Source organism: Acomys russatus, chromosome 18, assembly GCF_903995435.1.
Source record: "Acomys russatus chromosome 18, mAcoRus1.1, whole genome shotgun sequence".
Taxonomy (NCBI): domain Eukaryota; kingdom Metazoa; phylum Chordata; class Mammalia; order Rodentia; family Muridae; genus Acomys; species Acomys russatus.
This window is the reverse complement of record NC_067154.1, coordinates 61,210,036-61,224,284: the sequence shown is the minus strand read 5'-3', so window position 1 is coordinate 61,224,284 and position 14,249 is coordinate 61,210,036. Positions and strand designations below refer to the sequence as shown.

Here is a 14,249-nt window from a genome sequence, read left to right as displayed (position 1 = left end):
TAATAGATTCAGACGCCATCCTATGATTGTTGGGCCAGGCAGAGGCTCGGTGGTTTGTAAAGGAGCTTGCACGCAGGCTGGAGAGTTCAATCTCCAGCTCCTCCAGAGCGGCTGAGGGAGCCAAGTCCTAAGGGCTGCTCTCTGGCCTCAGTGTGCATGCACACACGCGCACGAACAGGCACAAATGATTAAGTGAATTAACAGTACAGTTGGGGTAGATTTCTCAGGATTTTTCCTCTAGCCTTCTGCGCTAAGTGCTTTCTTGCTGACGTCTCTGTCTTTTTCTAAGTGTGTGCAAAGCAGTGAAAGTGTCTCTGCCTGCCCCACGCACTCTGGAAGCCATTAATTCCATGGCCATTTCATTGCTGTAGGTTAAATACAATTAGAATGTGAAAAATTGATTTGCCTCGCTAATGTGAATCAATTTCTGTCTCCTGTGGAACATGCCTGTTTAATTTCCCGTTGTGTGTCAGACACCAGAGGACCACCAGCTCTCACGGTCTGGTTGCAGAAACATCCCACAAGCTGGGTTAACTAGAAAGGAGGCTTAGTGCTTAATTGTAAACTCGGCCAATCTACAGTCATAACTAAATGAATTTGTCTGCAGCTGTCAGCGTTTCATTTGATCTGACAACCAAGTAATAATAACTCTGGGCCTAACATTTGATCCTTTTTCCTATCTGAATGTATCAGGAGATTTAAAAACAAATACAAATTAAACTGGAAAAATCCAGACTAGGGCAGGGAGGGGGTGGACCCTGAGCAAGAAAACTGCCAGGGTTTCCTCAAGAGCTCAGTGTCCTGGAAATAAATGGGGAGTTGTAGGTTAGTCGAGAGTGGAGAGGTGAGCCTGGGCGGCGACTGACTCTATAGCCCCGTCACTTAGAGGATCAGGGTTCAAAGCCACACTGGGCTATGTGAGACCCATGAGATCAAGGTGGATGGGGAGAAGGAGAGAGGGAGCGAGGGACAGACAGACACTTAAATGCGAAGCCTGTCCATGTGACACTTTTGAGAGGATTAGATGGCCTGATAATTATATCATTATATAATTATTGGTAAGTGCCATAGTGCATTGTGTGTTTATAGAGGAAAATGTTCTCATTTCTTAGGAAGAAGTAGGTGTGCCGTTTACTGTGAGATGTGCGTGTGTGGTGCAAGCATGCGTGTACGTGTACATGTGTGTGTTTATAACAGCCTGAAAGCAAGGTGCACTGACACATGGGTGAAGGTGCTGTGGTGAAACCCGTTGCCTTGAGTGCTAACCTGAAAAGTCAACTTAAAAACTGTCTCCACGTGTCTGTGTGCGTATGTACATGTGTTTGTGTGTGTGTATGTACATGTGTTTGTGTGTGCATATATACACACATGAGTCTGTGAATCTTCTCAAAACAACTGCAGCCCTGTGGCGGCAGTGCTGAGCCTGGCAAGATGCGTGCATGGTCTTTTACTACTTTTTCTAACCTTCCTAAATTTTTTTCTCAAGGTGTTTTCTGATTAAAAGTTTAGACTAGGAGGATTTGCACAGATGGCAGCTGACTTGTTCTTGTTGGATTCAAGGTCAACCCGAAGGACCTGGACTCCAAGTCCGCGTATATCCAGGTGACCCACGTGACCCCGTTCTTCGATGAAAAGGAGTTACAAGAGAGGAAAACGGAGTTTGAACGCTGTCACAACATCCGGCGCTTCATGTTTGAGATGCCCTTCACCCAGACTGGCAAGAGGCAGGGCGGCGTCGAGGAGCAGTGTAAACGCCGTACCATCCTCACGGGTGAGCCTCCCTCTCCCTGAGCAGGCCACAGCTCTTGCTGGAACAGGGGTGTCTGGCTCTTTTGTTTTTCGAGACAGGGTTTCTCTGTGTGGTCTTGTCTGTCCTGGACTCGCTTTGTAGACCAGGCTGGCCTCGAACTCACAGAGATCCGCCTGCCTCTGCCTCCCAAGTGCTGGGAGAGTAAAGGCGTGTGCACCACCACAACCGGCAGATGTCTGGCTGTTAAAGAAATAAACCAAAGGCATCAGGAGACGGCCCAGTGGCCAAAGGCACCTTCTGTTCTTCTACAAGGCCCAGGCTCAATTCCCAGCACCTACATGGTGACTTACAAACATCTATAACTCCAGTGTCAGGGGACTGAGGGGACTTGACACCCTCTTCTGGCTTCTCCGGCACCAATATGCACAGGGTGCACAGACACACAGGCAGACAAAAGACCCATACATGTAAAAACAAATAAATTCCTGCCTTGACTGCCTTTCCACAGGGTGTGACCTCGTCAGGCACAGATGTGCCCTTGTAAGTACTCACCTATTGACACACACACACACTCAAAAAATAAAATTAAAAATAATCTTTGGCATCCTACAGATTTTTTAAAGTAAGTTCTGTGAAAGAAATGAGATAAAGGTTTTAAGACACACAGAAGCTTACATGTATAAAATGTCCCCCACTCTTCCTTTTAGGAAAATGTGTAATGTGTTGACCACGTTGCCCTCATGAGTGTTAGCTCACTCTCTCTCAGCAAATGTGTGGCTTCCCCAGTGCACACCTGGGTGCCACGTTCTTACCAACCAAGAAAACATTCTTGTGATGAGCAGTTTCGCTGCTGTCTGCAGAGCGATAGCAACGTCACTTTTGATCTCTTAGATCAGCAGCTGCAGCTCTGGAGCCACAAAGGTCAGCTGCTCTTGGGAATTTGATCTGCAGATTCCCAGGCTCTCCCACCCCACCCCCCAAATCTGCTGAATCAGAAACCAGGGGTGGCACCCACTGCCCTCTGGAGATTCTGGGCGCCCACTGGGAGCTGAGAACTGCTGCTGTAGGAGAAACCCAGCTCACTGCTGCGCTGGGCACTTTATCGTGAATCTTGATTCATAACAGAGTGTTCTTCCCGGGCACATACTCTTCCGGGTTATGGTTCACGTTCGTTACAGAACCTTCTAGATTAGATAAACAACGTGAGCTGAGTGCTCTATCACCAAAACAGAACAAAGAGTAACTGGCTTCAAAAAGAGGCACGACAGACACTGCCCTGTCAGTTCTGAGAACAGCCACTCGCCACACCTTAAGGGCTGAGCGCACAAGTGCCTGGCCTGGGCCTCCCACAGACCTGGGTCCCTGCCTCGCTGGGTGGCCTTGGGGAGATTGCCAAACCTCTCTGTGCCTTCTTCTCATTGTGTTAAATAATCCTGTGAGTGCAGACAGGAGGAAGGAGTGTGCTTGGGGCGGCCAGATCCCACCCGCTGTTGAACTCTTTACCTTCAGGGTCAGTGATGAGCATGAGGGATTACAGCGGCGTGACAAAGCGCACCAGAAAGAGGTGCAGGATGTGCCCTGAGCTGCGTGAACTGTGGGAATGGCAGCTAGCTAGATGAAGCACGCAGTTGGGGAACCGTCTGTTTTGTATAAAAGCCACCAGATGCCCATAAGCTCCAGGGCAACCTTTAAAGAAACACACGTAGCACTTTTGGAGACTTTGGACCAGTCTTCCATCTAGGTATTGGGCTCCTGGGTCCTCCCGCTGTATCGCTGCAAGCCTGACCTTTGGCCTTGCAAGTCTTCCCGGAGCTCTGGACTTCCTGCCCTCTGCACACAGTCCCCACCGGGTGGCTGCTGGAAGGAAGGATCTGAGAAAACGCCACAGTTGCTCCCGCCCTAGGCTCCCTGGGTGGATGTTTCCGGACCTGCCAGTCCTCTCTTCCCAGTTACTGTTACTAAGTCCTACAGCTCTCTCCCACTCACTCAGCTGGGCAGCCTCTGTCCGCCCAGCCTACCGCCCAGCTGACACATGCAGGCTCCGCCTTCCCGAAGGGCCACACACCAGGGCGCTGGGCCGTGTGTAATTACTATGTAGTGGCCTGTTCCAGTACCACCTGACTGTCCACCTCTTGGGGCCACTGTGCTCCCCTGTGCAATCGTCAGCAGTAATGCACGCTGCTCTGAGGCCGGTCCCCCAAAATGAGGTCTGTGGCCTTGTGTTGCTCACACCTCAGCCAGGGAAGACAGCGGGCAGTCATTTGTGGGGGGGGGGGGGGCAGTTAGAGCGTGCTGACAGACGCCAAAGAGATTGCCCGCGTGGGCCTGAGGTGGAGGGGTATAGCTTAACGGGGTCCGTCGAGTAGGACTCATTGAGAATGTGACATTTGAGTCAAGCCTTGCAGGAGATGAGGGGTGGCCAGGATGTCTGGGCACTCTAGGGATAAAAGAGCTGGAGCCAGGGTGTGAGGGAGAGGAGACGGGTAAAGCCAGCAGGAATACCACAGCGCTGGGACCTGGGCACAGGCCTGGAGTTTTCTCTGCATGACACCACAGTACCTGACTGTGGCCCCTTGGAGTCTAGTTCCCGCCTACGAGGCCTGGGCGGGACTTAACCCTGAGCAGGAGCAGGTGGGCACCTCACACCTGCGGGTGGCTCTTTCTCTGAAGCAACTGCACTGCCTCGCCATGTCACAGGTGCTGGGACACTCACGGGCCGGGATGCACTCTCCTCACAGCTAAGAGTGGAGTTCCTTTATGTGGACAGCAGTCAAATGCAGGCATGGCTGCGCAGCACAGGACTCTTATTTAAAGGGGGAGTTGGCTTTGTGCAAAGAGGCTTCATCAGCCCCACTGTTGCCACTCAAAAGCTGTGGCATCCTCAAGGTCACGAAAGAAATTCTAGACAGGATCCTCAGACTCACTAAAATCAATCTGAAAATAGGATGCGACCAGTGAGGGCACCTCCTTTGCCAGCTTTGTCCAGTCACTGGTGGCCCGTCAGGGCGGGAGCTGGCCCTGGTTCCCGCTGGGGAGAAGCCTCTCCTGAGCACACTGCCTAGCCGTTTACTAAGGAATTCAAGCAAAGCTTCTCTCATCTTTTGCTTGTTAAAAAATAAAATAAGGGGCCAGGTGTGGTGGTGCTCACCTTTAGTCCCAGCACACAGAGCAGGCGGATCTCTGTGAGTTCAAGGCCAGCCTGGTCTACAGCCACGGCTCTGAACTGAGAGCCTGTCCCACAAAAACAAGAATAAAATAAGGGCCTGGGAGATGGTTCAGTGAGTAGAAGCATCATTGCGTGTGTAGGGGTGACGACCTGAGTTTGAGCCCTGGATCCCACAAGGTGGCAGGAAAAAACCAACTCCTATACAAGAGGCACGGCACCATGGTGCGTGCACCTTCTCCAACACACAATTAAAGAACAAACTTTTCAAGTTATGTGTGCATTTCTAGTAGCAAATAATATTATAGGTGGTCCTGCAACAAGATAGAAATGCTAAACACTTGAATTACTAGCATTTACAGACGAAAAAATATTCTTTTTTAATTTTATGTGCATGAATGCATTGCTTGCATGCATATATGTGCACCATGTTCCTGCCTGGTTCTCAGGAGGTCAGCAGAGAGCATCAGACCTCCTGGAACTGGAATTAGAGGTGGTTGTGAGCTGCCATGTGGGTGCTGAGTACAAGTGCTCTTAACCACTGAGCCATCTCTCCAGGCCCCTGCTTTTTTTCTCTTTTTAAATTGTTCATTGTTAAGCTGCTTGGTGTTGATATGGTCAGGTATCTTGTTAAAAATAAAAAGTTTTATCTTTTAGCAGAGAACGTGTGAGAAACTGTAAATATTTTTCTATTTCTTACCAGGGGACGTTTTGAAACACCTTTACCACTGACACAGTAGTTCTCATCATTTGGAAGTTTCTGGTTCATGAAATGCTTTGCTTAGAGATGTATTGTCTTGTTGTAGTTTTTCATTGATATCCTAGGTTTAGAAAGGTTTGTCATGTGATTCAACATTGTTCTTCAGAGGAAAGGGAATCTTCTCCAAAATCTCCTATGGCACTGTTTTTTGGACTCAATCTGCTCAAAACTGTTTAGTCTTTTTGTGTGTGTGAGTTTTAGAAGCCATCTTGTACTATTCGTTTGAATCTCACAACTTCCAAGGAGGGCTAGGGTACTTACAGATAAAAGAAACAAGGAGTAAGAAAGCTTTTTTTTTTTCTCCAAAGATACACTTTGCATATTCACAGGATAGCAAGTAACCAACTCGGTTTACCTTATGATATGACCTGTCACTTCATGAAAGGGCTGGAGAGCTGGCTCAGTGGTTAAGAACGCTGGCTGCTCCTGCAGAGGACCTGGGTCTGGCTCCCAGTGCCCACATGGTGGCTCCCAGCATCTGTAACTCCAGTTCCGGAGGATCTGACGCCCTCTTCTGGCCTCCATGGGCAACACACACAGCTCACAGATACACAGGAAGGAAAACCATTCATACATATAAAACTAGGAATAAATAAAATCTTAGGCATTCAGTATTAAAAAGGGAAACGGTGTCCCAGTTCCAACGAGTGTTAGCATATGACGCCATCAAGTTCTGAGTTCCTAGCTGTAAAAACAGGCATGGTAAACATTTCCCTCAGCAGTAGGAAAGGCCCGTTCGGACTGTGCCATAACTCTGGGCCCCGTTCCTCTGCAGCGATCCACTGCTTCCCCTACGTGAAGAAGCGGATCCCCGTGATGTACCAGCACCACACTGACCTCAACCCCATCGAGGTGGCCATTGACGAGATGAGCAAGAAGGTGGCCGAGCTCCGCCAGCTGTGTTCCTCTGCCGACGTGGACATGATCAAGCTGCAGCTCAAGCTCCAGGGCAGTGTGAGCGTGCAGGTGAGCTGGAGAGCCGCTCGGGTACAGGGGCCCCCTTCAGCTTGTAGGCTGCAGTCCCGTCACACCAGCAAGCCCTATCGTACCTGCCTCGCTCACCGGGCAGTTCTGGATTCCCCAGTGTGTTGTCTTCCATCGTCAGAGGGAGCAGTAGGTTTAACTACCCCCAATCCTGCCCCCTGTGTGTCGGCTTCACTGAGCTGCCTGCTAGAGACGACACCCTCTTCATGGCTCTCTGACTTTACAGTGATTTGGGGAGTCCTGGGTTCCCAGTTGGCAAGATGCTCTTAACACCTAAGAGAGATGGCAGCAGTAAGAGTTCCCAGAAACCACTGGGTCTGAAAAAGTCCCTTGAGGTGTTTTAAATCTTGATTTTTGAGGATTTCAGAGGAATACAGTCCTTGCACCATCCCCCCCCAACTCCTCCCATGCCCTTCCCTCCTCCTCAAGGTCATGACCCCTGGTTTTCACATTATTACGCACACGCATGTATGGCCTGCTGAGTGGTGTAGTGTGTTTAGGGCTGAAAAGATGGCTTCTCCCACTCTCCGTGCCTGTGGCTCTTTATCCAGGGTGGGGCCTTGTAAGATTTCCCCATTCCTGTTGGCAGTTGCTGTGTCATTTTTCAGCCTTTACTTTGGGCAGCAACATTGTTGGGAAGCTACTGTAGCCTATTTGATTGGTTGATTGGGTGATTGGTTGATTGATTGATTGGTTGATTGATTGGTTGATTGATTGATTGGTTGATTGGTTGATTGATTGGTTGATTGATTGATTGATTGGTTGATTGATTGATTGGTTGATTGATTGGTTGATTGATTGATTGATTGGTTGATTGATTGGTTGATTGATTGATTGGTTGATTGATTGATTGATTGGTTGATTGGTTGATTGATTGGTTGATTGATTGGTTGGTTGATTGATTGCCCTTTTAGAGAAACACATAGCATGTGTGGTGACACCTGGAACCTAGCGCTCAAGACAGGCTGAGGCAAGTTAGCCAGTTGAGAATAACCTGAGCTACATAGCAAGCTCTAGGCTAGCCTGGGCTCCATACCTAGGCCAGCCTGGGCTCCATACCTAGGCCAGCCTGGGCTCCATACCTAGGCCAGCCTGGGCTCCATACCTAGGCCAGCCTGGGCTCCATACCTAGGCCAGCCTGGGCTCCATACCTAGGCCAGCCTGAGCTCCATACCTAGGCCAGCCTGGGCTCCATACCTAGGCCAGCCTGGGCTCCATACCTAGGCCAGCCTGGGCTCCATACCTAGGCCAGCCTGGGCTCCATACCTAGGCCAGCCTGGGCTCCATACCTAGGCCAGCCTGGGCTTATACCTAGGCCAGCCTGGGCTCCATACCTAGGCCAGCCTGGGCTCCATACCTAGGCCAGCCTGGGCTTATACCCAGAAGTCTGGGTCCACCCTATGTTTTCCTCCTTTGTTCATTATTCACACTCAGATCTGCAATCCAGCTGGAACTGGTTTTGTGTGGTATTTGGCACTTAAGGAGGGGTAAAGATCCTTTGTTTTCCAGCAGGATTTGGTGGTACATGCCTCTGCAATCCCAGAACTGGTGGCAGGAGTGTTGCTGTAAGTTTGATGCCAGCCTGTACTACACAGTGAGACCCTGTCTCAAAATGAAATCAGAGATGAGGGCCTTAGAGGTTTGCCTGATCCTCAGTTACATAGACATTTGAAGCTACTTTGGACTATTGAGACCCTCTCTCAATCATTTTTTTTCTGGGCATGGTGGCACACACCTTTAATCCCAGCACTTGAGGCAGCATAGGCAGGCGGATCTCTGTGAGTTTGAGGACAGCCAGAGCTACACAGAGGAAACCCTGTCTCGAAAAAAGAGAGAATAAATGTTTTTTTACTTTTTTCTATTCTGTACTGCCCACCATTGAAAACTCATCTTTGATCTAGATACTAGTTAATGCATATGTTGTTTGTAAAGTGTTATCAAGCTATATGCTTAAATGTTCTTTTTCTTAAAGTCATTTCACCTAGTTAACTACTAACAATCAAGTTTTAAATCAGCTCCCTGGAGTGACCAGCTTTATGTGCACATAAGGAATTCAAGCAAGCGTCTGCTCCTCCGTGCATCCCTCGAGCTCACTGTTTTCTCATCCAAGTGTAGTGCGGCTGCGAAGGCCGCACAGATGTTCTCCTGTGCAGCAGGCTCAGCACCAGAGAGTCAGGTTGTCTCTGCCTCATCAGATGCACACGTAAAGAATCAAACAGCATTGACCACAAAAGTATTTCTAGATATCCCTAGTCACCTTCCTCACACCCTGCAACCTTAAATGCCAAAGTAGATTAGAAAAGGAATCTCAGCATTCCAGCAACAGCATAATTGTACAACAGGCCCAGAGGCCACATTGGCTGTAGCTAAAAATGTCACTGAGTAACTCGACCTGGGCGCACACATTAGGAGCCTCTTTCAGAAGGCCAGTAAGGGGCAGGCTCAGAGAGGCTGAACCTTCCATGGTGACCTTTGAGGTTGCTGAGTGTGGCCAGTCTTTGATCTCCAGCACAACTCAGCTCAAGTCAGCAAGAGGTTTGGCCTGTGGCACCTGTGTAGTCCCGAGCATGGACAATGCTTTGGCTCTGTCTCGTGGCTATAGAAGCTGGGATGTGGCTCAGTCAGTAAACTGCTTGCTGTACAAACTGAGTTCAGATCAGCGGCACCCATACCTAGAATCCCAGCACCGGGGAGGTGGCCTCAAGACGGCCCTAGTTCACTATCCAGATCTAGCGCAGTCAGCGAGAAACTCTGTCTCCCCAAAAAAAGGTGATGTGGAGCAGAAGAGGAAGCAGCTGGTGCTGACCTGGTGCACACCTACACTCGTACATGCACACATGGAAACACTGCCATGTGATTTCATTTCTCACCAGACTCACCAGGCTGACTTGTTAGTTCAGTACAGCGCAGCACAAACTCTAGTGTCTAGAACCCACCTGGGCTCTGGTGTGTTGCGTGCATACGTCCCCTACCCTGGCTCCTTCTCAGATACAGTGAGCCGTCATGAGACCCTGAGGGTGGCCTCTGTGATGGATGGAGCAGCATGTAAGGATGTGACTCAGCCCATGACTTCTTTCTTGGCCTTTGTGCACGTGACAGGATCATGACTGACCCGCTCAAAGCATTTAGAGTGTGTGACAATTGACACAGTAATAGTGGCCGTTTTTCTCTTAACATAGTACCAACCCTTGCTCTTTCCCCAGGTCAATGCTGGTCCACTAGCGTATGCCCGAGCCTTCCTTGACGACACCAACACAAAAAGATACCCTGACAATAAGGTGAAGCTGCTGAAGGAAGTTTTCAGGTAAAGCACACTGAAAGTTTCTCTTTAAGAAAGTTATTCATAGCTGGGCGGTGGTGGCACACACCTTTAATCCCAGCACTCGGGAGGCAGAGGCAGGCGGATCACTGTGAGTTCGAAGACAGCCTGGTCTACAAAGAGAGTCCAGGACAGCCAGGGCTACACAGAGAAACTCTGTCTTGAAAAACCAAAAGAAAAGAAAAAATGTTATTCATAGCTGGGCATGGTAGCACAGGCCTTTAGTCCCAGCATTCTGAAGGCAGATTGCTGTGAGTTTGAGGCCAGCCTGGACTGTCCTGAGTCCAGGACAGCCAGGGTGACACAGAGAAACCCTTTCTACAAAAATAGGAAGGTTATCCATCTCTCTGTGGCAGTCAGCTCTCCAATGCTATAACAAAATAGCTGAGGTGGTCGGCTTATAAAGAAGGGTGAGTTGAGTCTAGTCGAGTCTGGGGGCCGTGATGAGGAGTATACAGTAAAGTCACAAAGAATAAGGAAGGGTCTTGAGCCCCACAACCCCCCAAAGACTTCCCACTAGGTCCCCAAAACCTCCAAAGCCCCGTCACCCACCAGTAGCACCACATTGGCAACCACAAATAGCAAAGGGTGTTGAGGGTGTATGGAATTTGGAATGGAGCCATAGCATGGCACCGTTCGAGATAGCGATGCTTCCAGCTGGCCCAGGGTCCCGTCTAGTTGCCTCCCTCTCCTCTCGCCTCACTCAGGCAGTTTGTGGAAGCTTGCGGTCAAGCTCTCGCGGTAAATGAACGTCTGATCAAGGTAGACCAGCTGGAGTACCAGGAGGAGATGAAGGCCAACTACAGGGAGATGACCAAGGAGCTGTCTGACATCATGCGTGAGCAGGTAGGCCACGCTGGCGTTGGCGGCTTGTGGGGAGAGGATGTGCTGGGCTCTGAAATACTCCTAGTAAGTTAAGCCTTCTCATTGGCCAGAATTACAGTTTCTGAAGAAGAGAGTGACGCACCGTACGCTGCTATGCTAACCCGGATTATTCAGAAAGACAAGCCACAGCTTCCCACTGAAGCAGTTAGGGCGAGCAGCGTCTTTCTGTTTCCTAAGGTTCGCCCTGGCCTCCCCCATGCAAGGCAGAGAAACACACGTGCTGCGCCTACAACCTTCTCTGACAGAGCGGAGCTCATCAGCCTGGTTTTGTTACCTGTTGCATTAGAAGTCTTTTGTCACTTAAGCAAAAAGAGTAGAATTGTTCCAGTTGAACACATGGCCCCCAGGAGACCTGACACATGGACCTGTCCTCCATGAATTCTCTTCAAGGGCGTCCTTCCTCTGTGACTGCTCCATGTGGTCCCAGCAGACATCAGAGGACACATCTAGCAGGTGTCAAGCAGTCGTCCCAGAGCGGCACACGCATTGGTGTGTGCTCCTGGATCTCACACCCTGGCTGTCACCTGCGCTGTTGTCTGGGCTCTTGCAGAGCGGAGGCTGGGATTTTGGTCAGCCTACTTTATCACATGACAGCTGGACATTTCCTTTTATTTCTTGAGAATCTCATATGTGAATAATACTACAGTTAAACCTACCTTCTCAACTCTCTCTCTCTCTCTCTCTCTCTCTCTCTCTCTCTCCCCCCCCACCTTCCTTCCCCCTCCTCCCCCTCTCTCACACACACACTTTCTCACATTCACAGGTTCATTGTTACATGCATATAAATACACCCTGCTGAGTAAGTGCAGCACCATGTTGCTTGCATGTGTGTTTAGAGCAGGCCACTTGGATCAGGTAACTGGCGAGGAACTGGTCCCCGGAGATGACAGAGTCTCTCTCTCAGCAGCCGTTGCCTTTCGCTCTTCATCTAAGGATGGCTTGTGAGAGTCCCCGTCCACATTAGCATGTCAGTTGGTGTTGTCGTGTCTGGGTCTTGTTTAGGCAGCCATGTTGTTAAGATCCATACCCCTCAGCAGACCCTCCTCCTGAGCGGTGTCTGAGCCCTGGGCGGAGGGGTTGTGCGCTAAGTGCATTGGTTAGGACTGGGCAGAAGTGACTTGACTATTTGAGCTTTAACCTTCTTGCTTTTTTTTTTTCTCCCCTCCTACCTGCTGCACGTGCTCAGATGGGATGGTAATGCCATTTTTTAATTTTATTTTTCTGATAAACTGTCTCCCCTAACCTGGATTGCACAAGGTTCTGACTGAATTTGAGCAACTGTGGATTTGTGCATGTGTAGTGGAGAGCAACTCTCTTCTGAACATTTTTGAAAGTAGAAAAAAATAGTTGGGCTATAGTAGCACATGCCTTTAATCCCAGCACTCTGGAGGCAGAGGCAGGCGGATCACTGTGAGTTCGAGGCCAGCCTGGTCTACAGAGTGAGTCCAGGACAGCCAAGGCTACACAGAGAAACCCAGTCTCAAAAAAAAAAAAAAAAAAAAAAAAAAAGGAGAAAATTTAAAACAATTAAAGCATTAATTGTGTGAGTAATTAAACACAAAGGAGAGGAGGCTTATGGGAACAAACTGTTGGAAAAAACCTCTTTTCCTTGGAACCTCCAGACACCTGTAGGATGGATCTCTCATTCATGGGTACCAGTGGTCAGGACCAAGAAAGATGGAAGAGCAGAGAGTTGTAAGCTGAGTCTGTCAAGCTCCTAGACTGAGCAGATAGTGACTACATTGGTTTGCCTGTTGCCCCTAAACCTTCCACTGTCAGCGCCTGTGAGCCCATTGCAGACAGAAGTGTGACCTTTGCACAGTGGCTTTGGTGTCCCCAGAGCTGCATGAATCTGTTCTGAGTCTCCATCCACCCCACACCAGACCCCTTCCCGGTCTTATTGCCATGAAGAGGCACTTAAGTCTCTAAGACCTGAGAGGAGGCACGAGAGGGATGCAGACGATCCAAATTCACTCCAAAGGTTTTTCCAGGAGACAGAAATAATAACAGTTCATGTCTCGGTGGACCTGAGAGGTGGGCTTCAAGATCTGAGGAGTCTAGAAGGCTCCTGTTCATTACGTTGTGAAGGAGACAAGGCGGGTTCTTTTTGATGCTCTCCTTGCAGTCCTGATGGGAAGGTGGCTGTTTATTAGATAGGCTGGCCTATCCACGCATACTGCCAAGCCCCAGCCTGGCTGTGTGCACCACTGTGCAGAGGCCGGATGGTGACCTGTGTGTGCTTTCAGAAGTCCTGAGTGGCTGGCTGCCTGGAGCACTGCACTACAGTAATGTTGTCTTTCTGTGCTTCAAGATTTGTCCGCTGGAGGAGAAGACGAGCGTCCTCCCAAATTCCCTGCACATCTTCAACGCCATCAGCGGGACGCCGACCAGCACAGTGGTTCAGGGGTTCACCAGCTCGTCGTCAGTCGTGTGATCTTTACCTCCTGAACCACATGTGGGGACATGCTTTGTCATGGCAAACTCAGGACGACTTGGAGAGCTGACACTGGTGTGGCCGCGCACAGGAAGAAGCCATGGGGGAGAGAGGGGCCCGGGCTGGGATACTTAGTAGCAGAGTTTATAGGAGTCGGGGGAAGGTGCACATATTTTTTTTTAATCTCACTGGCAATACTTAGTTTTCCTCGTGTCTTAACGGGTGTATGTGGATCTTGAGCCACAATTCAACTTTATTCTTCTTACAGTATTAAAGTAAATTACCTAAAGGAAAGATATTCTGGGACATTCGTAGCAGATACAGCCGTACTGAAACTAAGGCTGGGGACTAAGCTGGAAAAATCTTGAAAAAATATTTTTTCCCCTTGTGGCACATTCAGGTTGAGTACAAGAACTATTTTTGTGTCTAGTTTTTGATGACGGAAAGGAATTGACTGTGGTAATTTTTGTACTAGTGGATGAGGCGGCGTAGAGCCTTTACCTTCATGCCTTGTGTTGGAAACATGAGAGCGGAAGAGCCTACATGTGCGCCTGAGCCTAGCCAGGCAGCGCAGAGCCAGAGGCCTGCACTGGCACGCACAGCTGTGCTGACCTCGAAAGCCCAGTGCGCACACAGTGCACAGCCGCCACTACCTGCTACATTTCTGTTTTTAATACATCAACGTCCATGCTGAGTTTATTCATGGCCCATCTGTGCTGCCCTCAGTATGTGCTGTTTTATTCTTGTACATAAGAGGTGCAATATGAAGATGTAAACAGTCTTTGCTATATTAGGTTTATAAACTGTTTTAAAAAAAAAGTCATCCTTTTGCCAAAATGGTGGACTGTGTGATAGGAGAACCCTGAGTGGGGGATGATTTAAGGTTTTCACCAAGTTATATTTTCTTTTAAGACTTTAATTTAGTAATTTTATATTTGGGAAAATAAAAGTTTT

General features: G+C 49.2%; 1 protein-coding gene across 2 annotated transcripts in view; it reads left to right on the top strand.

Annotated features, from left to right (window-relative positions):
• The window catches only part of Dock9 (dedicator of cytokinesis 9), a 276,731-nt gene extending 262,902 nt beyond the window's left edge, over positions 1-13,829 (top strand). For both annotated transcript variants that reach the window (XM_051160989.1, XM_051160987.1), the window contains exons 50-54: positions 1,561-1,771; positions 6,449-6,639; positions 9,861-9,961; positions 10,684-10,822; positions 13,173-13,829. In XM_051160989.1, coding sequence (XP_051016946.1) covers positions 1,561-1,771; positions 6,449-6,639; positions 9,861-9,961; positions 10,684-10,822; positions 13,173-13,295 — 765 coding nt within the window. In that variant the 3' untranslated portion in view covers positions 13,296-13,829. The remainder of the gene's footprint in view (positions 1-1,560; positions 1,772-6,448; positions 6,640-9,860; positions 9,962-10,683; positions 10,823-13,172) is intronic.
• Positions 13,830-14,249: the final 420 nt, after the last annotated feature.